The 21977-nt window shown below is 48.9% G+C and overlaps 1 protein-coding gene across 7 annotated transcripts in view; it reads left to right on the top strand.

Annotated features, from left to right (window-relative positions):
- Window positions 1–21977, top strand: part of TEAD4 (TEA domain transcription factor 4) — a 74780-nt gene that overhangs the window by 26455 nt on the left and 26348 nt on the right. For all 7 annotated transcript variants that reach the window (XM_059683869.1, XM_059683867.1, XM_059683864.1 and 4 more), the window contains 3 exons: window positions 4630–4884; window positions 19890–19954; window positions 20421–20483. In XM_059683869.1, the coding sequence (XP_059539852.1) occupies window positions 4878–4884; window positions 19890–19954; window positions 20421–20483 (135 nt within the window). In that variant the 5' untranslated portion in view covers window positions 4630–4877. The remainder of the gene's footprint in view (window positions 1–4629; window positions 4885–19889; window positions 19955–20420; window positions 20484–21977) is intronic.

Here is a 21977-nt window from a genome sequence, read left to right as displayed (position 1 = left end):
AATTCTAGGTTGACATATGATGTCACTCATGTGGGATATAAAACAGAAAGCAACTGACAAACAAAACAAAACAACTATTGACATGGACAACAGTATGGCATTTACCAGAGGGGGAAGGGGGTCAAATATATTATGATGGAAGGAAATTGATATATTATAGAATTGTACATGTGAAACTTATATAATGTTACTACCAACGTCACCCCAATAAATTTAATAAAAAGAAAAAATTCTAGGTTGACAGTTATTTTTTTCTCAACAATTTGGAAATGTTATTTTGGGCCTTCTAGTGTACTGTTGAGACATTCATGATCAATGTACACAATATAATAGTCCCTGTCACCCCAATTAACTTAATAAATAAATATTAAATACATATATATAGTAGTCCTTTCTTTGTAGGTACTCTGTCCTTTTTCACTCTTCATGATTTTAAGATCTACTCTTTGTTTTTGTTTTTCTAAAGTGTACCTGTAATATGTCTTTATTTTATTTGAATTAATTCTGGTTAGGATTCAGTATGGTTCCTGGATTGGAGAATTCATGTATTTCATTAATTCTGGACAATTTCCTGTCATTTACAAATAATATATCTCTGAATAATGTCCTCAGATCTATCTTTCAGGTTGTTAATTTTTTCTGTAGCTGTATCTAATTTGCTGTTAACCTCAGTCATTGAGTTTTTAATTTTAGTGACTAAAATATTTATTTCTAAATGTTTTATTTTGTCCTTTTTCCAGTCTACTTTGCATTTTTTGATAGTGTCTAATTCTTTCTTATGTTTCCAATTCTTTAAGTCAATAAGTATTTTAAACACAATTAATAGAATAATATTTAATCTGATATTTTAATTATCTGTAGTCCTTGGGGATCTAATTTTGATCCTGGTAGATTATTTCTTCTTATATGTTGTAGTTATGGATTTTGAGACCCTCGTTAGCAAAGCATTACCTTTGGTAATTCTCCCCAGTCTGGGTTAAAATTGTCTTTTCAGAGATTTTTCAGCTTGACACCACTGTTTATTTTGTGAATTGGCTAGAAGTTCCTGAGTGATATAAAATTTAAATCTCAAATCCACTTACTGGTAGGCCTTTTGTTACAAATTCTTAGGCATGACCTTTGTTTTTTATACCTAGAGCTGAGGCCAAGATAACCTTCCCTGTAATATTTTGTTGGGATTCTATCTTTTCTGTGAAGATGGAGGTATAGTTCCCAGTTCCAACCTCCCTGTATCTCTCAGGTCTAAGGTCTCATCTCTGAGTAACCATTAGTGGTCTTATTACTAAGATTAGCTTCATGCCCTGCCTCCTAGAGCTATTATAGTAATAGCTCATCTGCTTATTTCTGTAGTTTAGCATTTTTTCATTTTGGGCTTCTGGGGTTTACTTTCTTCTGAAGTTAGCCATGTATTTAAAAGTGTACTGTTGCCCAGCTTGTGTGACTCAGTGGTTGAGCATTAACCTATCGACCAAGAGGTCACAGTTCAATTCCCGGTTGGGGCACATGCCCTGGTTTCTGTCCCTGGTTGGGGCGGACGTGAAAGAGGAGGCAGCTGATCACTGATTCTCTATAATCATTGATGTTTCTATCTCTCTCTCCCTCTCCCTTCCTTTCTGAAATCAATAATAAAAATATATTTTTAAAAGTAAAAAATAAATAAATAAAATGGCTGTTGTTAAAATATAAATAAAAAAGTAGTTGTTATATTTGTCATTTCTAAGTTCCATCTCTTTTAAGAACTTTGTTTTGGAAGGTATAGAAAAAGAGTTCAGGGTTCATGATAGCATCAAGACAAGAATTTCAGGTGGAGAATAAGCTAGTTTTTTTCAGATCAGGTGACCCTCTTGGACACACTTTGAGGAAAATGATTTTAACAGCCACAGAGAGAAAGCCAACTTTAATTATGCTAAAAGGCCTGGGATGTGAGGGCAGAGATCAAGACCCAGCTGATCTGTTGACTTGTTATATAACCTTGGGCAAGTCTTTAGGCATTTCTGGGCCTTAGTGTCCTCATCTGCAAGTTGAACGGATTGGGTTAGGTTTCCCCATGGGTTCCTGTTTTAATTTCAATGGTTTAACCTCTTTCTAACTTCAGGACTGGGCCAGCAGTCTAAGTTCCTTGGAACCTCTACTCTCTCCCAGGGTATGCCCCCCAGTAACCGCCCCCCTCCCCCCCCCCCACACACACACATTGTGCTCCTCCCTTTCCTTCACTGGATGGTGACCACACTGACCCTCATACCCACCTCTCTGTGAAGAAATGTTTGGCTAATACAGCGGTTCTCAACCTGTGGGATCTTTCACAGGGATCGCCTAAGACCATCGGAAAACACATATATAATTACATATTGTTTTTGTGATTAATCACCATGCTTTATGTTCAATTTGTAACAATGAAAATACATCCTGCATATCAGATATTTACGTTACGATTCATAACAGTAGCAAAATTAGTTATGAAGTAGCAAGGAAAATAATTTTATGTTTGGGGGTCACCACAACATGAGGAACTGTATTAAAGGGTTGCGGCATTAGGAAGGTTGAGAACCACTGGGCTAACATGTCTGGGTTGGGGGTGAGAGACTTCAAGCATGAGGGATGCTCTGGGAAGGTCTTATCTGTGAGGATCCTGGATGGAAGTGGGTTGGAACTCAGGTCTTCAGACTCCTACCCCTGGGTTCGGGCTGCTGGGCTACACTGGTCCTCATGGCTAACAGGGGAGGGAGAAAGGGGTGATCTGTGTGATGGGGAGAGACCCTCCTTTGCAGATGTGCTCAGTGGCTGGGGGCTCAGGGAGGGTCATGGGAGGTAAATGGTACCCACCTGGTATTCATAATCTAAAAACTGCCTTATGATTACTAGTATGTCCTGCTCCTTCCCAAATCCCTGAGAACTGTGTCCAGAAACTTATAGCTTGGACAGTTGGTGCCAAGGTCACTGAATTTGTCTTATGCTGATGGCAAGGGCAGGGATGTGTTGTCAGCTTCTGGAGACACCAGCAAGTTAACTTGCCAGAGCCCCAACATGTGAGAATCCACCAGGGCCAAAAGCTTTCTTTAAAAACAGCCAGGCTTGGCTGGTGTGGGTAAGTGGTTAGAGTGTTAACTCATGCACTGAAGGGTTGAGGGTTTGATTCCCAGGCAAAGGCATGTACCTGGGTTGCAGGTTCGATCCTCCGGCCCTGTCGGGGCACGTGCAGGAGGCAACCAGTTGATGTGTCTTTCTCATATCAATGTTTCTCTATCCTCCTCTCTCCCTCCCTCCCTTCCATTTTCTCTAAAAATCAATGGGGGGAAAAAATCCTCTGGTGGGGATTAACCGAAAATAAAAAATAAAAACAGACAAAGCTGGATGTCATAGAGAATGGTGAACTGCATTTTACTTTACATACTTTTTAAATTAAATTTAAAGTTTTAATTGTGGTGAAACACATAACGTTTATCATATTAACCATTTTTAAGTCTATAGCTCAGTGGTGTTAAATGTATATTCACATTGTTGTGCAGCAGATCTCCAGAACATTTTTTCTTGTAAAACTGAAACTCTATACTCATGAACACCAACTCTCCTTTCCTCCTCTCCCCAGCCTCTGGCAACCACTATGCTACTTTCTGTCTCTATGGATTTGACTGCTCTAGATACTCCATATAAGTGGACAAGTATTTGTCTTTTTGTGGCTGACTTATTTCACTTAGCATGATGTCCTCAAGGCTCATCCATGTTGTGGCATGTGACAGAATTTTCTTCTTTTTTAAGGCTGAGTAATATTTCATTGTATGTCTATATCACATTTTGTTCATCCATTATCCATCTGTGGATACTTGGGTTGCTCCACCTCTTGGGTATTGTGAATAATGCTGCTATAAACATGAGTGTACAGATATCTCTTCAGGACCCTGCTTTCAGTTCTTTCAGATATATATACCTAGAAGAGGGATTGCTGGATCACATGATAGTTCTAGTTTTAATTTTTTGAGGACCCTCCATATTGTCTCCCACAGGCTGTATCATTTGATATTCCTGCCAGCAGCACACAGTGTTTGTTTTGTTTTTAAATATATTTTTATTGATTTTAGAGAGAAAGGAAGAGGGAGAGAGAGATAGAAACATCAATGATGAGAGAAAATCATTGATTGGTTGCCTCCTGCACCGGGAATCAAGCCCGCAACCCAGGCATTTACCTTCACCAGGAATCAAATTGTAACCTCCTGGTTCATAGGTCAGCATTCAACCACTGAGCCACACAGGCGGGGCAGCACACAATGTTTTTCATCCTTTTTGTCCATAATTGATTTAATGCCAGACCATCCTTGTCTCCTACTTCCCAGCCCTGTCTGGGTTCTTGGAGCTGCGATTAGAGATTGCCCAGGTCATTGTGCTCATTTGACAGGTAGGAAGCTGAGGTCTACAGAGGGGAGGTGACCTGCCTTATCCTAGGCCTCTGATCATCCTAGACCTTGCATTTTACTCTTTGTCTCCTAGAATCCCTGGCCCTTTCCCTCCAAGTTCCTGTGTGGTGAGTGGCCTGTCAAGGAAGAGCAGCTGGTCGTGGGCCTGGCACTCCCTGGTTACCCATGTCCCATGGTCCACCTAGTTCTTCCACCAATACTGTGGTTTCTGCCCAAACAGGTCCAACAGGCGCTCCTCCAAGCGGAGCCTTGGAGGGCAAGGCCGGCACCATTACCTCCAACGAGTGGAGCTCTCCTAACTCCCCTGAGGGGAGCAACGTCTCTGGGGGCAGTCAGGCATTGGACAAGCCCATCGACAATGATGCGGAGGGTGTTTGGAGCCCGGACATTGAGCAGAGCTTCCAGGAGGCCCTGGCCATCTACCCACCCTGTGGCCGGCGCAAGATCATTCTGTCGGATGAGGGCAAGATGTACGGTAAGGACCCTGTGGGGTGGGGCAGCAGGCCCCTGGCCTCATGGTCCAGCTCTGGAGATAGAATCTAGGCAAGGGGTGAGGCGCAGCAACCTTGGGGTCCCCTCCAATGAGGGAGGGGGATGATCTCTTGGTGCTTCTAACAGGTGGACACTGCTTTCTTCTGAGCTGGGTTCTCAAGGGATGGGAGGGCATCTGAGGAGAAGCCTTTGAGTGTGTGAGGAGCTGGGGTAGTGGGAGACTTGGGAAAGGAGTAAAATACTGGAAACATCCCACAAGCCATCCCTCAGGCAAATGCCTGATCTCCCAGCTCCCCACCTTGGCTGTGAAGGGTGGTCATGGAGGTGGTTCTGGGACTCATTCCCTCCTTCATGAGCCTTCTGTGTTCCAGGTGTGGTGGGCAGATCTAGTCCCTGCTCTCAATATGGTGGGTGAGGCGTGGCCACACATGTAGCTGACGACCAGGCAGGCGGAGTGGGTCAGGAGGGAATCCAGCAGAGCGCTGCAGACCTTCCTCAGGAAAGGTCCCTTCCGCTGGAAGGCATCTAGGAAGGCTCGGTCTTCCTGAGCGCCTGAGGATGCGGAATGTACAGGTATAGAAATTCTGTCCAGCAGCCACGTGGGATTGATTTTGGATGGGAGAAAGGGTATCTGGGAAAGTAAGACAACAACTGAGCAGCTGTTGGAAGGCCCAAGTCAGGCTTTCATTCCCATTGGAAAGCCCCCTGGACCCTCAGCTTGAAGCACTGGAGCTGAGAGGGTCCCCGGAACTGGCCAAAGCCCCTGAGAACAGAGGGCTCCACCCTGGCTTCCTACAAGCTGGCTCTAGTCCAGGAGCCCACCCTGGGGGCTTCCACGCAGGTTCTTCCTTCTCAGCGCAGATCCCCCGTGGGGCTGCTGTGTTGTCTCCTAGGGGTGCTGTAAGAAATTACCACAAATGAGTGGCTTCAAACAACAGTTCAGGAGGCCAGACGTGTGAAGTCCAGGTGTCCTTGGGCAGGTTCCTTTTGAGGGTCTGAGGGAGAATGTGCTCCATGCCTCTCTCCTGGCTTCTGGTGCTTGCTGGCAGTCCTTGCCGTTCCGTGGCTGTTAGCTGCATCACTCCCACCTCTGACTCGGTTGTCACATGGCCGTGTTCCTTCTGTGTCTGTCTCTGTATCTTCTCATATTCTTATAAGGGCACCAGTCCTTGGACCGGGGCCCACCCTAAGCCAGTATGACTTCATCTTAACTAATTACATCTATGAAGACCCTGTTTCCTAATAAGGTCACATTCTGAGGTTCTCAGTGGACAAGAATTTTGGGGGGACACTATTCAACTTAATTCAACTGACTAAACTCAAATCTGGTTGTTTACTGGCCCAGGGAGTCATGGAGCTCTCAAGCCCCTTCTACTCTATGCTTTAACCTTCCCTACAAGGCCAAATTGAGGTCTTCTCTTTCTTTTGCTTGTTGGGAAGCAAGCTCCTTTTGAGCTAGACTCTAGGTCTGCTCCGCAGTCACCAGTAAACTGCTCATGTCTTCTTTTTAATATATTTTTATTTATTTCAGAGAATAATGGAGAGGGAGAGAGAGAGATAGAAACATCAATGATGAGAGACAATCATTGATTGGCTGCCTCCTGCATGCCCCCCACCAGGGACAGAGTCCACAACCTGGGCATGTGCCCTTGACCAGAATCGAACCCGGGACCCTTCAGTCCGCAGGCCGACGCTTTATCCACTGAGCCAATCCAGCTAGGGCTACTCATCTCTTCTTACCAGCCCATCATCATGGCTATGCTTTGGTTCCCACAGTCTCTCTTACTTTTGTGGGCTCCCATGCCCTGGGTCAGCCCCCTGTACCACTCCTACTCTAACCATTTCCTTTTTTGATTATTGCTTCTTACTTTTGGCCCCTGTGGAAGCTTCATAGAGGTGAGCGCTGATATGTAGGGAGCACCTGTTGGGTGCCAGTTGTCGGATTGGGTGCTTTCCATAGGTCACTCCCATGGAGCTGGTGAGAAACAGAGGCTCTGGGACCATAGGCTCTTTCCACTCCTTTGGTGGAGAGTGGGATGGTATTGATCATGAGCTGAGGTGAGAAGGGGTAAGGGGTGGGCGGGGGGCGGGGGGGGGGGGGCGTGTAGTTTAACTGGAGAGCTGTCAGGGTCCCTGGATGGAAAACCATAACTTGTGCATGGGACTCTTCGCAGGATACGTCTTTGTGCTTTAAAGGGACAAATTGTTGGGCAAACAAGTGTGCAAGAAGCATTTAGCAAAGGGAATGAGCTGAGGTTGCTTTCAGGCCTCTGGGAAGGCCCATGGAGGTATGGAATGTGGCAGAACCAGCAGACATTTATTTAGTTGAGTGCTATGGTGCACCAGACTCTGGGTGCTGAGCTGTTTCTTTGTGTGTGTGGCAAAAAGTATATAATATTTGCCTTTTTAACCATTAGTGTACAGTTCAGTGGCATGAAGTACATCCCCATTGTTGTGCAACCATCACCACCATCTACCTCCAGAACTTTATTATCATCTCCCCTGAGCCTCTGTACCCATTAAATACTACTCACTCAGCCCTTTCCCCAGCCCTGGCAGCCCCACCACTCTGCTTTCTTTGTCTGTGGATATGACTGTTTTAGGTACCTCATAGAGGAGGAATCATACAGTATTTGTCTTTTTGTGTCTGGCTTGTTTTACTTACTAACATTCCATTGTATGGACAGACCACATTTTGTTTATCCATTCATCTGTTGATGGACATTTGGGTGGATCTTAGTTTTATTTAGTTTTTATGGGTAGATATTTCTATTCTCACTTTACCTGTAAGAGAATTGGGTTAAGAGACTTTATATTCCGTCTCCAGATGGTGGTGGCTGGGCCAGGGTTTAGTAAAGTCAAGTCTGTGGACTTCAGACAGGCCTTGGGTTAGAATTGTTTGGCAGGAGGAGAGCTGTTGAGAAGGGGGGTGGCGGTGGAGCAGGATGAAAAGGGTGTTTGGCAAACTGTCCTGGCCATGTTGGTGCCCCCTATGCAGAAAGACCAGGAGGCCACAGGGTGGGGGGATGGCACAGAGATTAACCTGGGAGGAGGAGAGAGCCCAGGAGCCACCTAATTATGCTAAGACAGGAGCACTCAGTGGCCTCTAATATCAGTTATCCCTTTGATGTTTTCAAGGGAAGGAGGAATTATAAACTTTGCTTGTAGATGCAGAGGGAAGCTCAGAGAGGCCAGAGTTTATCCCAGAGTCTCTGAGGTAGTAAGCGAGAGAGCCGGGGCTAGAGCCCAGTTCTCCTGCCTCCTCATATAGTGCTCCCCTATTGCCCTGAGTGGCCTTTGTGAGCTGTACAAAGCCTCCCACCTGCTCCTGTCTTCACCCCTGCTTAGCTTTCTGCTTAGCCCAGCCCCAGGTGGGTCAGGCTCTGGGCACGGGCTAGAGGCTGCTTGGCAGTGTTGCTGACTCACCCAGCCCCCACAGCACCTGTCCTACGTGAGTACAGATCCTGCTAGGGTCCAGACGTGGGCTTATCCTCATCTCTTCTTACCTATCATGAGGTCTGGGCCAAGGAAGGACTGCGCAGGGAGTTGGTGGAGGGGCTCCCGTCCATCTGGGAGGTATATATAGCTCTGAGCTCAGGCCCAGTGTGTGGGATGGACCCCAGGGAGGCAGAGGCAGAGGGCCAAGCTGCCAAGCTGACTCAAACATCTACCTGAGGCTGCTCTCCTCCGTCTTCTCATCTCCCTTCGGGGATCCTCCTGTGCCCGAGCCCCTGAGAGCCCTGGTCTTTATTTTTCTTTTTTTTAAACTATATTTCTTTATTGGTTTCAGAGAGGAAGGGAGAGGGAGAGCGACAGAACATCTATGATGAGAGAGAATCATTGATTGGCTGCCTCCTGCATGCCCCGTACTGGGGATTGAGCCCACAACCTGGGCATGTGCCCTTGGCCAGAATCGAACCTGGGACCCTTCAGTCCGCAGGCCAACGGAGAGCCCTGGTCTTTACACTCACCCACATCTAGAGGCCATCTGCGGTTTTCCAGGTGGCGGCCCAGTGGGGCACAGGGTGGGAGCTGAGAACAAGCAGCAGGAGGAAGGCTCAGCAGAAAGACAAACTGACTCTAGGGTGCTCAGACGAAGGTTCTAGACCTGCCAACTCTGAGGACAGGAGTAGGCCTGCTCTCAGCCCTGGTCCTGGGCGCCCAGAGAAGCACACTGTCAGTGGCCAGGCAGACATGCAGATGCCGTGCACAGCCGCAGGAGAGATTAACGCCTGTTATTTCCGAGCCCAGCCTCCCACACTGGTGGACTGGCTTCCAGGCCAGGGCTGCTAGCCCTCTCCTTTTCACGGCTGCTTTCATTTTTGCCCTGTCACTGTGTAACCCTTGCCCTGGCACTGACACACGCTGGTCATTCTTACTGCCTTCAGCCAGGCCTTGGCCTCTGGCCCCATGGGCAGGGGTGGGGAGGTGAGCATGGGGCAAACTTCTCTCCTCCATCTGCCCTCACACTCTGCCTTTCCCTCTGCAACAGCTCTGCCCTGGCCCTGCTGTCTTGCTTTCTCCCTCCTGCTTGCAAGAGCCTGTGGCTGGCTCTGTCTTCCTCTGCATTCCTTTTTGCCCCCCATGCCTCTTGCCCTCCTGGCGGTTGCTCTTAAATCTTTCTGCCTCTCTTCTCTCTCCGTATGTCTCTCTGCTTCTCTTCTCCTTGCTTTCTTCTTTGACCAGGTGCCTGTGGCCTAGACTGCCCATTCCTGTTAGCAGTCGGTCAGTTCTTAACACGTGCCCACCACTCTGAACCAGGCTTGGCCTGAGGTCTGTGGTCTAAACTATTTCATAGTTTAAGGGGAGAGGCAGGAGAAACATCTTTGGAAAGTAAATTAATGACACTTACATTGCACACAGCCATTAAACCAAAGGGAATTTTAATGGAAGGAAGTGGCACTTGAGCTGGTAGAGGAGGGAGGTGTGTGCCCAGACAGAAGGGAATGAGCATTGGCCCAGAGACGGGACTTTGCATGGTGATTTTGGGAGAGCTGGACAAAGCACTGTGATAACGGACTGCCAGAGGGGAAGGGAATCCTCATTTTGGATGTGTTACACGGCTAATGAGAGGTAGAGTAGGGACTGGACCCAACTGGGGCTCTTGTCATTGTGACGATAGGACACAGGTCCAGGGAGCCTCAGCCGAGCTCCTCCCCTACCCACCCCCTCGCCACGTTCCTTGAATCCTTCCCTCCCCTTTGCTTGGTCACCTTCGGTTTCCAGCTCCTTCCATGCTCTCCTTTCTGGCTTAGAACCCAGACTTGTGCTTCTGGAGGCGTGATGATGTGAGCCGAGCTGCCAGTTCGCTCTCTGCTCCAGTAGCCTGTGTGACCGTGGGCAAGGTGTTCTCAGCACCAGTTTCCTCATTTGTAAAATGGGGATGATAATGATACTACCTTTTGGGGTGTATATTTATTTATTTTATTGTGGGGAAAATATACGTTACATAAATTTCACCATTTTAATCATTTTTAAGTTCAGTGGCATTAAATACGTTTACATTGTGGAGCTGCCATCACCACCATCTGTCTCCAGAACTCTTTCATGCTCCCCAACAGAAACTCCACACCCAATTAAACACTAAATCCCTCTTCCCTTCTCCTCCAGCCCGGTAACTTCTTCTCTCTTTTTAAAATATATTTTTATTGATTTCAGAGAGGAGGGGAGAGGGAGAGAGAAACATCAGTGATGAGACATGTTTGATCGGCTGCCTCCTGCATGCCCCCTACTGGGATCAAACCCTGGACTGTTCAGCCTGCAGGCTGACGCTCAATCCACTGAGCCAAACCAGTTAACAGCCTGGTAACTTCTATTCGATTTTCTGTTTATGAATTTGACTATTCTAGGTACTTTATCGAAGTAGAATTATGCAGTATTTGTCCTTTTGTGTTGGACTTATTTCACTTAGCACAATATCTTCAAGGTTTATCTGTGTTGTAGCGTATATCTATTCTTTATCGTACTCTCTGTTGTAAGGATATACCACATTTTGCTTATCTGTTTTCCTGTTGATGGACACTTGGGTGTTTCTACCTTTTGGCTGTTGTGAATATTGTTGCAATGAACATAGGTGTACAGGTATCTGAGTTTCTGCATTCAGTTCTTTTGGGTATATACCTAGAGGTGGAATTGCTGGATCATGTGCTAATTCTTTAATTTTTGAGGAACTGCCACACTGTCTTCCACAGTGGCTGCACCATTTTACATTCTACCAGCAATGCAGAAGGGTTCCAATTTCTTCACATCCTTGTCAACACTTATTATTTTCCATTTTTTTAAAGAGTCATCCTTGTGGGCATGAAGTGGTGCCTCATGGTTTTGATTTGCATTTCCCTAATGATTAGTGATGTTGAGGTTCTTTTCACATGTTTATTGGAAGAAGACACTACCTTTTAGTGCTGCTCCTGGGAGGAGAGCACGGAAGAGGTGCCCAGTGAACGGTACTTGGGTATAGAGCTGACTGGGACATGTCTGCCCTCAGGAGCTCACATTTGATTGAGGGAGTCAGACAAGAGCTCAGTGACTTTGGACAAGTACTGTGAGAAAGGTGCAGACCCCATGACCAGGGCTTGGAGGCAGGAGTGGGCACACCCACTTGGGGCGGGGGGAAATCCAGGGAGTTTCTTGGGCCAGTTGCCTTGAAGCCTGGGTAAGATTTCACCAGGAGCCTCAGAGCCCTCCAGGGACAATGGTGGTACTAGCTCAGATGTCAGGCCTAATCACTGCCTTCTCAGGCTTCAGGCACAAGTTTATCCACAAATAGCCTCCTCCTCCTGCAGGTGTTTATGGCTTCAGCTGATCCCTGGACATAGGGATTGGGCTGGTTGTGGAGGAAGGGCCAGCCTCCTCCCCATCCTAGTCTGCAGAGGTGAGATGGAGAGCTCATTGGGTGATGAGGCTCCTGCCCACAAGTTCTCAGCCCATTCCAGTTTTGAAAACAAATAACATCAGTTATAACAGGACCTTATTAACTATATGAACACTAATAGCTTTCTTTACTGACCTGCTAAGTGGCAGGCGCTTTACTTACTTTGTCATTTAATATGTGGCAAGGGAGGGCTGATATAGAAAGGGAGTTGGTACAGAGGAAAAGAGATACAGAAATGACTAAGACAGGATTTTGCAGGTGGGATAGCAATTTTAGTGGTAATATATGGCTGAGGAAAAGCCTGGGGTGGTTGGCAGGGTGTGTGGGGAAGGTTGGGAGAAGGTGGTGGTGACCTGTGGATCCTACATTGGGAACACCCTACCGTCAGCTTGTGAGGAGGCCAAGGCTCCCTTCTCCATCAGCAGTCCTCACCCTGGTAGGGTGGGGCTGTGGATGTGAGCTGGGGATTGTTGGACACATGTCCTCTGACAGATGGACCAGGGTCTGGTGGGTGTCCTTCCTAGCCCCACCCAGGTCTTCTCTGGGGTTGGCCAAAGCCACTTGCCACATTGCAATGCCCAACTGCCCAACTGGCCTCCACCAAGGTCCAGGCTGGCCTCCTGCTGCCCCAGCATGTGCTCTCACCCACTAGAGGGGAGAAGGCCTGGGGTCTTACATCTAGTGGCAGAGCTGGGTCAGGATACAGGTGTCTTTCCCTCCCACTGACTCCTGGATTTTCTACTAGTTTCTGACTGTCCTTGCTCTTCTTGGCTGCCTTCACTGTGGTTTCAGGGCTCTACCTCTGAGTACATGCTCCCTACTTCTCTCTGCCTTTACCCCTGACTCTCTGGGCTTCTTGATGTCTACATTACTTAGAGCCCATTGGCTTCCGTCAGCTCTGGGTACCACACTCCATGAGAGAGTGACAATAGGTGGGCAGGCTCTTGGGCTTGGGTCAGGGCGAGGGGCAGTCAGACATCACCAAGGACTGACTTCATGAAGAGTCCCACAGAATTGGGGTTTGGTACAGAGAGGAGGAACAGAATGGTGTCTTGCAGAGGAAGCTACCATCCCAGCCAGGGGCGGGCATCCATAGGAAAAAGCAGTCATTGTGGAATAGTTGTGAAGCCTTAGAAATGGATATTTTGTGGCCCCTGGGACCCTAAGAAACTGTGACATTGAATAAATCACATTCTCTCTATGGGCTTCAGTTTATTCTTCCTTAGGCTAGACAGACCATCTGGGGTCACCTGGTCCAGCCCCTGCTTCTGCAAGAGATAGACCTCGATCCCATGTTAAATAGAAGTAATGCTGTGCATTAGTTAAGAGACAGACTCTGGAACCAGACTGCATGGGTTTGAATCTCAAACACATGCTGGTCTGTGACCTTGAACAAGTTCCGCACCACAGGTTCCCTGTCTGTAAAGAGAAGGTGACAGTACCAGCTGCATAAAGCCATTGTAAAGATTGAAAGGGCAAGTGCAAATAAAGCTGTTAGAGTATACATTCTTTGTTTGCGCACGTACCTGGCACATGTCAGTGCTCAATACGTGTTCATTATTGTTACTATTATTACAAGGGTGAGAGGAGCTAAGCCTGGATTAGATGTCAGCTGGCCTGGAGGCAGTAGAATGGCTGGGTTGACCTCTGGAGGAACTCTGATTGCAGGAAGGAAGCTGTTTGGTCCCTCTTGGCACAGTATACCCACAGAAACCCAGCACTTCAATCCCACCCAGGAGGGAATTCTCAACTGCTAGCATTACTTCCAACAAGTAGCATGAGACTGGATAGAAGCGGTCTGAGATGAGCCTGCAAGGGAGCGGAGAGTGCAGCTCCAGAGAAAGGAAGGGAAGAAACACAATCTGAAACATCCACAGTCAGCTTAGCCAGACTTAAACCCCTTGCGTTTGGCTCCTTGGCCCCACTGCTGACCTCTTTCCCAGGGTCAAGGTGGCCTGTGGGGTAGTAGAGCTCCTGAATGCTGCTCTGAGGGCAGAGGTAGTTGTGGGGTTGAGTGGGACTCCGTCTTCATGTTCTGGGGCTCCTTGCACAGGATGTCTGGAGGAAAGGTCTCAGCCCCTGTGAAGGGCATGGGCTCCTCAGCTGCAGAGGAGACACCTCTGGGCGGGCCAGGAGTTCCCATTCACCAAGCATCTTCTCTGTGCAAGGCTCTGTGTCACTTGCAGTGGCTGAGCCAGGGCTCACACCCAGGCAGTCAGTCCTAGACCTGCTGGTGGGTGGTCTGGGTGAGATTTTCTGACCTGTTTCCTCTTCTGGCAAACAGGTATAATTGCGTGCCTTTTGGTAGGGAGGAGATGGGTTTTCTATGAAGTTAAATGAGGCTCATGCTTGCATGGGCCTCTTCCAAATCCCTAAACTATTTTTAATTTGTAAAGTAGTTTCATTGACGTATAGTCCGTGTACACTAAACTATACATATTTAAAGTGGACCGTTTGATAAGTTTTGACAGATGTGTACACCTGTGAATCCATCAGCACCATCAAGAGTGTGAATATCCCCATCTTAACCTAAAGTGATCTTAACTTAATTTTGTATTTGTATTTTAAATTCTTTTTTCTCAAAGAGAGCCTTCCAATTTTTAGATTGGATTTGCTCCTGTATAGAGAGACTCAACTGAGACCAGAGTAAGAAAGCACTTTGAAAGTTCTGTCTAGCTAATCAGAAGTACAGTGGAACCTCAGCTCTCAAACTTATTCATTCCAGAAGGCTGTTCGGGAAGTGATTTGTTCGAAAACCAAATCATTTTTTCCCGTTAGAAATAATGTAAATTAATCTGTCCCAGACCCCCAAATGATTCCCTGTTTTAGCCTTTTTTATATATAATACTAGAGGCCCGGTGCACAAAAATTTGTGCACTCGGGGGGTCCCTCAGCCTGGCCTGTGCCCTCTCGCAGTCTGCGACCCCTCAGGAGATGACCGTCTGCTGGCTAGGCCCGCTCCCTGGGGGATTGGGCCTAAGCTGGCAGTCAGATATCCCTCTGGCAGCCTGGGAGGCCTTGGGTGATATCAACTTGCCAGCGGGGAGCAGACCTACGCTGCAGTCGGACATCCTTAGCCCTGCTGAGAAGGCGGGAGAGGCTCCGCGACCACCACTGTACTGGAAGCCGTGAGCCTGGCTTGTGGCTGAGCAGAGCTCCCCCTGTGGGAGCACACTGACCACCAGGGGGCAGCTCCTGCATTGAGCATCTGCCCCCTGGTGGTCAGTGTGTGTCATAGTGACCAGTCATTCTGCTGTTAGGGTCAATTTGCATATTACCCTTTTATTATATAGGATATGTGTAATGTACTGTTTAATCTATAAATAAACACTTCTTTTCTTAAATTTACTGAATCATCCCCTATTAGTCTTAAAGGAATCACGTTCAGCACTTGGACCTGCGGGGGCGGGGGTGCGACTTTCAGGTCAGCATGCAGCATCTTTGCTTGCTCATGTATCGCAGCCTCCGAAATGGCTGTCACTGGCTAACTGCTTTCCCTTTATCCAAATCAACAACAGTTTTTCTACCCCTTCAACTGCCTGTGATCATTGTTTCTTTCACACACTTAGCAACATTAGCATTCTTGATGGCCTCTTTATGTTTTCAAATTGTGCTAATAGTTGATTTCCCCAGCAACTAAAGCATTCTCTCTTTTGCTCGTTGCCTGAGAGATGCTTTTTGTTATATAGACATTAGAGAAATGAGGCTTGACTATAAAGGGTTATTTCATTTATTTAACTCGCACCTTTCCCTTAGAAGCTAAAGCACTTTATGGAGCATCTAACCAACATCTCATCATCCTTCCCTTGTCATTCATTTAACAAATATTTATTGGGAGCCTACTAATGCAGGCAGTTTCTAGGTGTAGAGCAAGCATGTCAAACTCAAAGGTTAACACGGGCCGAATAAACAAGGTTTAAGTTTATGTGGACCGCAAAAAAACAAAAGCTTCAATTTTCATAGAAACGTAGGTTTATTTCGATAGAGACATGCAGAATACAAAGGGCTGAAATAAATGAGTAATCATTAACATAAAATAATAGAACATTTTAATAAAAATTAATATTTTTTCTTGAACATTAACTTACTAGACACTGAATAACTGCACAAATAAGCATAATGCAAATAAACCTGTTTTTCTTGTTCTCCAAAAGCAAAATATTTCCGGTTGCTCACAACAAACAAGTCAGTACAAGACTAATGACGTGGCAGTCAGCTGCCAAGATATTCGCTGCTAGTATTAGTGGAGAGAAATGGTGTGTCTGTGCGTAAGGGAAATGAATGCAACAGGATTATAGTAATCAGTCATGAGCAAACATTGTAGTTCGTTATTAATAACTAGAGGCTCAGTGCACGAAATTCATGCGGCGGGGCACGGGGGGGTGTTTCCCTCAGACCAGCCTGCACCCTCTCCAATCTGGGACCCCAATCCAGGACTGCTGGCTCCCAACTGCTCACCTGCCTGATCATCCCCAAACCACTCCCCTGCCAGCCTGATTGCTGCCTAAATGCTCCCCTGCCAGCCTGATTGCCCCTGAATGCCCTCCCCTGCAGGCCCGGTTGCCCCCAACTGCCATCCCCTGCAGGTCTGGTCCCTCCCACTGCCCTCCCCTGCAGGCCCGGTTACCCCCAACTGCCCTCCCCTGCAGGCCCGGTTGCCCCCAACTGCCCTCCCCTGCAGGCCTGGTCCCTCCCACTGCCCTCCCCTGCTGGCCTGATCGCTACAACTGCCCTCCCCTGCCAGCAATCTTTGACCACATGGGGGCAGCCATCTTGTGTGTTGGAGTGATGGTCAGTTTGCATATTACCTCTTTATTAGATAGGATTATGTATAACAGGATATTGTAAAAATTAAGTTACGGAATTTTTTAAAAATATATTTTATTGATTTTTTACAGAGAGGAAGGGAGAAGGAGAGAGAGTTAGAAACATCGATGAGAGAGAAACATCGATCAGTTGCCTCCTGCACACTCCCTACTGGGTATGTGCCCACATCCAAGGTACATGCCCTTGACCGGAATCGAACCTGGGACCCTTGAGTCCCCAGACCGACGCTCTATCCACTGAGCCAAACCGGTTAGGGCGAGTTACAGAATTTTTATTAAAATGTTTCTTACATATTATTATATTGGCTGGGCCACGAGTTTGGCCTGGTTGGTGTAGAGTATAAATAAGTAAATAAACAGACAAAAGTCCCTGTTCTAGGAGCTTTCCTCCCATGGGAGTGGGGATGGACAGTGCTCTAAATGAGTATATTGATCATGTGTTATGTTAGAAGGTGCTATGGAGCTAAGTGAAACCTGGAGCATAAAGGGTGAGCAGGAGGTGATCTCAGCTTTCAGTGGGGTGTTCAGGGAAGATGTCCCCAAGACAGTGGCATCTGAGCAAAGAAGCCATCAAGGACATGTGGGTCTCTGGGACAGAGAACAGGATGCACAAAAGCCCTGAGGTGGGAGTGGGCCTGGCATGTTGCAGGAACAGCGAGGAGACCCGATGGTGGGTGGCATGAGATCAAAGAGGGGCTGAGCTGGGGACCAGGTGGACACATCGTGTGGGGGCTTCCAGGACATTGTAGAGGCTTAGACACTTTTAATCTGAGGGACATGGTAAGCAATTGGAGGGTGTTTGAGCCTCAGGATCCCTGGCCACTGTGTTGAGAATAGACTGGGATCAGGGAATTCAGGTAGGCTTTCATCACAGTCCATGCCAGAAAGTGGGCAGGAGTGGGGGGCACTGGACCATGCAGGGTGAGGTATGAGGAGTGGCTGGATTCTACATATAGTTATCTTCAGATAGAGCCTTCCTGATTCACTAGTGGACTCACCTCTTCATTCATTTGACAAATACATGCCAGGTATTGGAGACGTAGACCTGAATGGAGATGTGGCCCCTTCCTTTGAGGCGTTGGGAATTTAACAGGAAAATACAGAGCATTGATAAGCTGCTCCCTGTGAACAAGGTGTGGGCTGGAGAAGCAGCACTAGAACTTTACCCCAGATGGTCTCCAAGCTAGTGTCCCCTGCCTTCCCCATCCCTCCAGCTGCCCGCCAACCCCGAGACTCCAGCTTGTTCTTCTCAGCACCACATCCTTCAGCACTGCAGCTAACCTCCCAACTCTCAGAACCTTCTCTTTGCCCCACTCTTTTCCTTACCCCTAGACTGGCCTCTGAATTAGACTGCTTACAGGGGCCTGAAGCATTTTACATTCATTTTACAGAAAAGGGAACTGAGCTATAGAGAGCTCAGTTTAACGTTAAGCCAACGTTAATGTCAGTTTCCTAAGTCTGTAAAAATTCGGTTGGAAAGTCTAGTCTGGCGGGAAATCCTTTAAAGGGCCTAGATTTAAAGAGAGAGGGCAGTTGAAGGTCCATAGAGGAAAGAGACGTACGGAGGTCCCATAGCTCGTGTGGAGCTGCTGGGCCGGAGCCTGGCTCCCGCCTCCCAGTTCTGTAACCCGTTTTCAGTCCCCAGTGGGATGACTTAGCTCTCTTGCCAGTGAAGAAAAGCATTTCTTAACTGCAGCGTGAGTGCTCTAGTGAGACATAGGGTGCGACGTTCACTGGACTGCCCAAGGAGCCTGTGGAATTCCTGTCCCTGGAAAGCTTTGAGAAGAGACATCTTGCTGGATCTCGGTTTTAGGTACAGACCAGCCAGCCCACAGGGTGGTGTCCCCTGGGTCTGGTCCTTCCCTCCCCTCTCCCCTGACACAGACAGACCGGTGCTTCCAGGCCAGCCAGTTCTTCTGGCAGACGAGACCTCCTGAGGGTGGCCTCTTAATTCAGCCTTGGCAGTGGGGATAGGTCAGCTGGGGGGCCGGCGTGGCCTTGGCTGTGCTCTCTTTTTACAACCCAGGTGGCAGATAGCCCACTCGTCCTGCCTCCCCCTGCATCAGCAGCTTCCTTACTCATAGCCACAGCCCCCCAGGCTCAGCGAGCCCAGCAGGGCAGAGCAGGCTGGTGGCTGGGCCTTCTGGCCCCCGAGTCGAAGCAAGGAAGTGATAGCTGCCGCTCAAACCCTCTCTCCCTCCCTGTCCCCAACCTAATGCACTTCTTTATGGTCTCATCCTCCCAGTGGTCCAGGTCCAGCTGAACGCTCACCTGACCACCCAGCCTGAACTGACCACTCGCTCTCAGAGCACACTGCGTGTTGACTGTCTGTAGCATGAGCTGGAGCTATTGTGTGGACACATGTCTCTCCCCAGCTAGGTGGTGAGCTCTTTGACCCAGGGAACCCCTTTTCATGATCTCATTTATGATAACAGGGCACTTTTCCTGGGTCTCTCAGATACAGCATCAGCCTCTAGGACAGAGGTCCTCAAACTTTTTAAACAGGGGGCCAGTTCACTGTCCCTCAGACATTCCACACATGCGTACTGCAGGCCCAGGACCAGTCAGATGCTAAGTAGGACAGGCAGTGGCGGCAAAAACACCCAGTGGGCCGGATAAATGTTTTCGGCGGGCCGCATGTGGCCCGCGGGCCGTAGTTTGAGGACCCCTGCTCTAGACCTGTTTTGACTGTTCTCCTCAGAACCATGGAGTGGAAGTGTGTTTGGCCTGTGTTTGTGTATCTGAGTTACACAAAGGCCCCAGACCTCCTCTGGGGATAGTCAGTGTGTCAGCACTTATTTCCCCAGGCTCCCTGCTTCACACAGTCAGGACATCGTGTAAGGGCCTGTGCATTTGTGGAGGTGGCAGGAACTGTGGGAGTTGCACAGGGAAAGGGCCAAGGCCCAGGCACTTCCTTGCAGCCTCTCAAATGTGCAGAAGGCCCAGGAGAAGTGGAAGCAGAGAGGCAGCTGTCAGGCTGCCATGGGCAGAGGTGAGGTGGCCACGTGATAAGGAGGCTCTGAGAGGGCGCCTCAAGCTGTGCATCCAGCAGGAGGCCATGGCCCTGGCACCTCCTTGTTCTCAGGTGACCAGCCCATCAGCAAGGCCTCAGCTTCCTCTTGCTGCTGGGAGATCCCTGGGATCCAAGGATGGCAAGAGGGAATTTGCATAGTCCTCACCCCAGGTACCCACTCAAGGTGGGCAGAGGGTGCCAGAAGGGACCTCTCAGACACCTCATTTGCCTGCCTTTTGTCCTTCTCCTCCCACTGATGGCTCTTTGTTTCTCCACAGGTCGGAATGAGCTGATTGCTCGTTACATCAAGCTCCGGACAGGGAAGACCCGCACCAGGAAGCAGGTGGGCCCTGGGAGACGGGTATGGGTCCCCGGGCAGGCACCCCAGCACCAGCCTGCTCCCAAGGTGGGCCAGGTCCTCCTCGGGACTAAGTGTGGGCTCTCGGTGGGACCAGCTTGGATAGGTTGTCTCTTTTTGGTGTCCCACGGACACTTCATTTTCCCCGCCGTCCCTGCTGCCATCCCTCGTTTTCTGGGGAGTCAGCAGCCCCCTCCCCATCCTTCTCCAAGACACCAGAGCATAGAAAGCAAAGCACTGGAACTGCACTTCTATTTATTTCCCAACTGTGGATAAGAGGACTGAGGGCCCCTCATTGACTGACCCTTTCTTTCATTCATTCATGCATCCATTTACTCTTTTAGTCCACAGAAGTGGATTGAGGCCCATGGAGGGCTGAGGGTCAGGGATCCAGGATGGGGAGCTAGGCTGTCTGGGAAGTAGGGTCAGGAGCCTTCTCTTCTTGCCGTAGGTCTCCAGCCACATCCAGGTGCTGGCTCGTCGCAAAGCCCGTGAGATCCAGGCCAAGCTAAAGGTAAGGCTCATGGCAGTTGTGGGAGGAAGGACCTAGGGCACAGATGGGGCCGTTTCGGGAAGTTGAGGCTCTTTTTCCAGCGGGAAAAGGCTTCCCTTTGTGTTTAGGGGCTGGCTGCTTGTGTGCGGAGCCAGCATGCTTCTTGGTATTGGTGAGAGTGGGATTCAGCCTATAGCCTCTCCTGTCCACACAAGGAGGGACACTTGACCTTAGAGCCATGTGTGGACTGCCAGGCTCCATAGCATCCTGGGGCCACAGGTCAGTCTCCTGCTGTGCCCCCTTCCCCCAGGGGCAGTGCCCTCCCCAGATCACAGCAGAACGCCCTCCAGACCCCACTCCTTGAAGCCTCCTAGAGCCCCATGGCTAGTGCCATCAGCTGGCGCCTCCAGGGTGGTCAGGCATGGGAGGCATTGCTGTGGGTGGTTGGGATGCTGCTGTGGGAGCAGGTGGAATTCCTTTCCACGCCCTGCTCTCTGGGACTGGCAGTTCCTTCCCCTCCCTGGATCAGCCCCTCCTTGAGTGACAGGTGACTGTTCTGTGGAGGGCAGCATTCCCCTCGGGGCGGCCCTGCTCCCCACAGGACTCAGGCCTCTCTGACCCTGGCCAGGGGGCCCTTTGGTGAATACTAGGAGGAAGCATTGCATGGAGGTGTTAAGCCTCTCCACTCTCCAGCCGCTTGGTAAGAAGAGCTAATAACATTTGGGGGCATTAGACTAAGACCAGCAGTTTACAAACAATTTTTGTAAAGCAGTGTAAGTCCCTTTGGTTTTGTTTCCCCCAAATATCACCCCAATTTGTTATTAAAGGAGCTACTCAGGTCAACGCTAGGTTGGTGAGGAACAGACCAGAGGCCAGAGACTCCCTCCTTCTATTCACCTCTCATGCCCATGGCTCTTGAACCGCAAAGTACCTCAGAACCCAGTTTAAAAGCCCTGGACTACATGACCTTGGAAGTCCTGTGTGGCCCAGTAGTTCATGATCCCGACTCTGGAGGTTCTGAATGAGTGGGTGGGGACGCGTAGGAAGCCACACCCTACTGCCTCTCAGCTTTTTCCTCCAGCCATCAGCCCAGCTGTCCCCCACCCCCTCTGTCCCTGGACAGCTGGCTGGGCCTCAGCTGTTCATGCCTCCCTCTCAGGCTGGCACATGCCCCTCCAGGCCACCCTGAGGGTCCTGGAGCCCAGGTGTTCCTTGTTTCCCCCTCTGGTCTGCCTCTGACTCACTGGGACCCTGGGCGGGGACCAGAGTTGGGAACAGACTTTCCAGTGTTCTGTTTAGAGTCATTGAGGGGAACTTTTAGTTCCATTGGGGCCTGGCTGTGTGGCTCACATTTGCTTAGAGGAATTGCACCTCTCCTTGTCCACAGGCTCTCACTTGGGGCCTAGGAACAACCACTGGGCAGACATCAGGGAGCCACGAGCCCCTTAAATAATATGCAGATTTTCACACTTATGTGGAGATTGGTCTGAGGATTTCGTCATATTCTCAAAGGGG

Source organism: Myotis daubentonii, chromosome 2 (assembly GCF_963259705.1).
Source record: "Myotis daubentonii chromosome 2, mMyoDau2.1, whole genome shotgun sequence".
Taxonomy (NCBI): domain Eukaryota; kingdom Metazoa; phylum Chordata; class Mammalia; order Chiroptera; family Vespertilionidae; genus Myotis; species Myotis daubentonii.
This window is presented reverse-complemented; position numbering and strand designations above follow the sequence as displayed.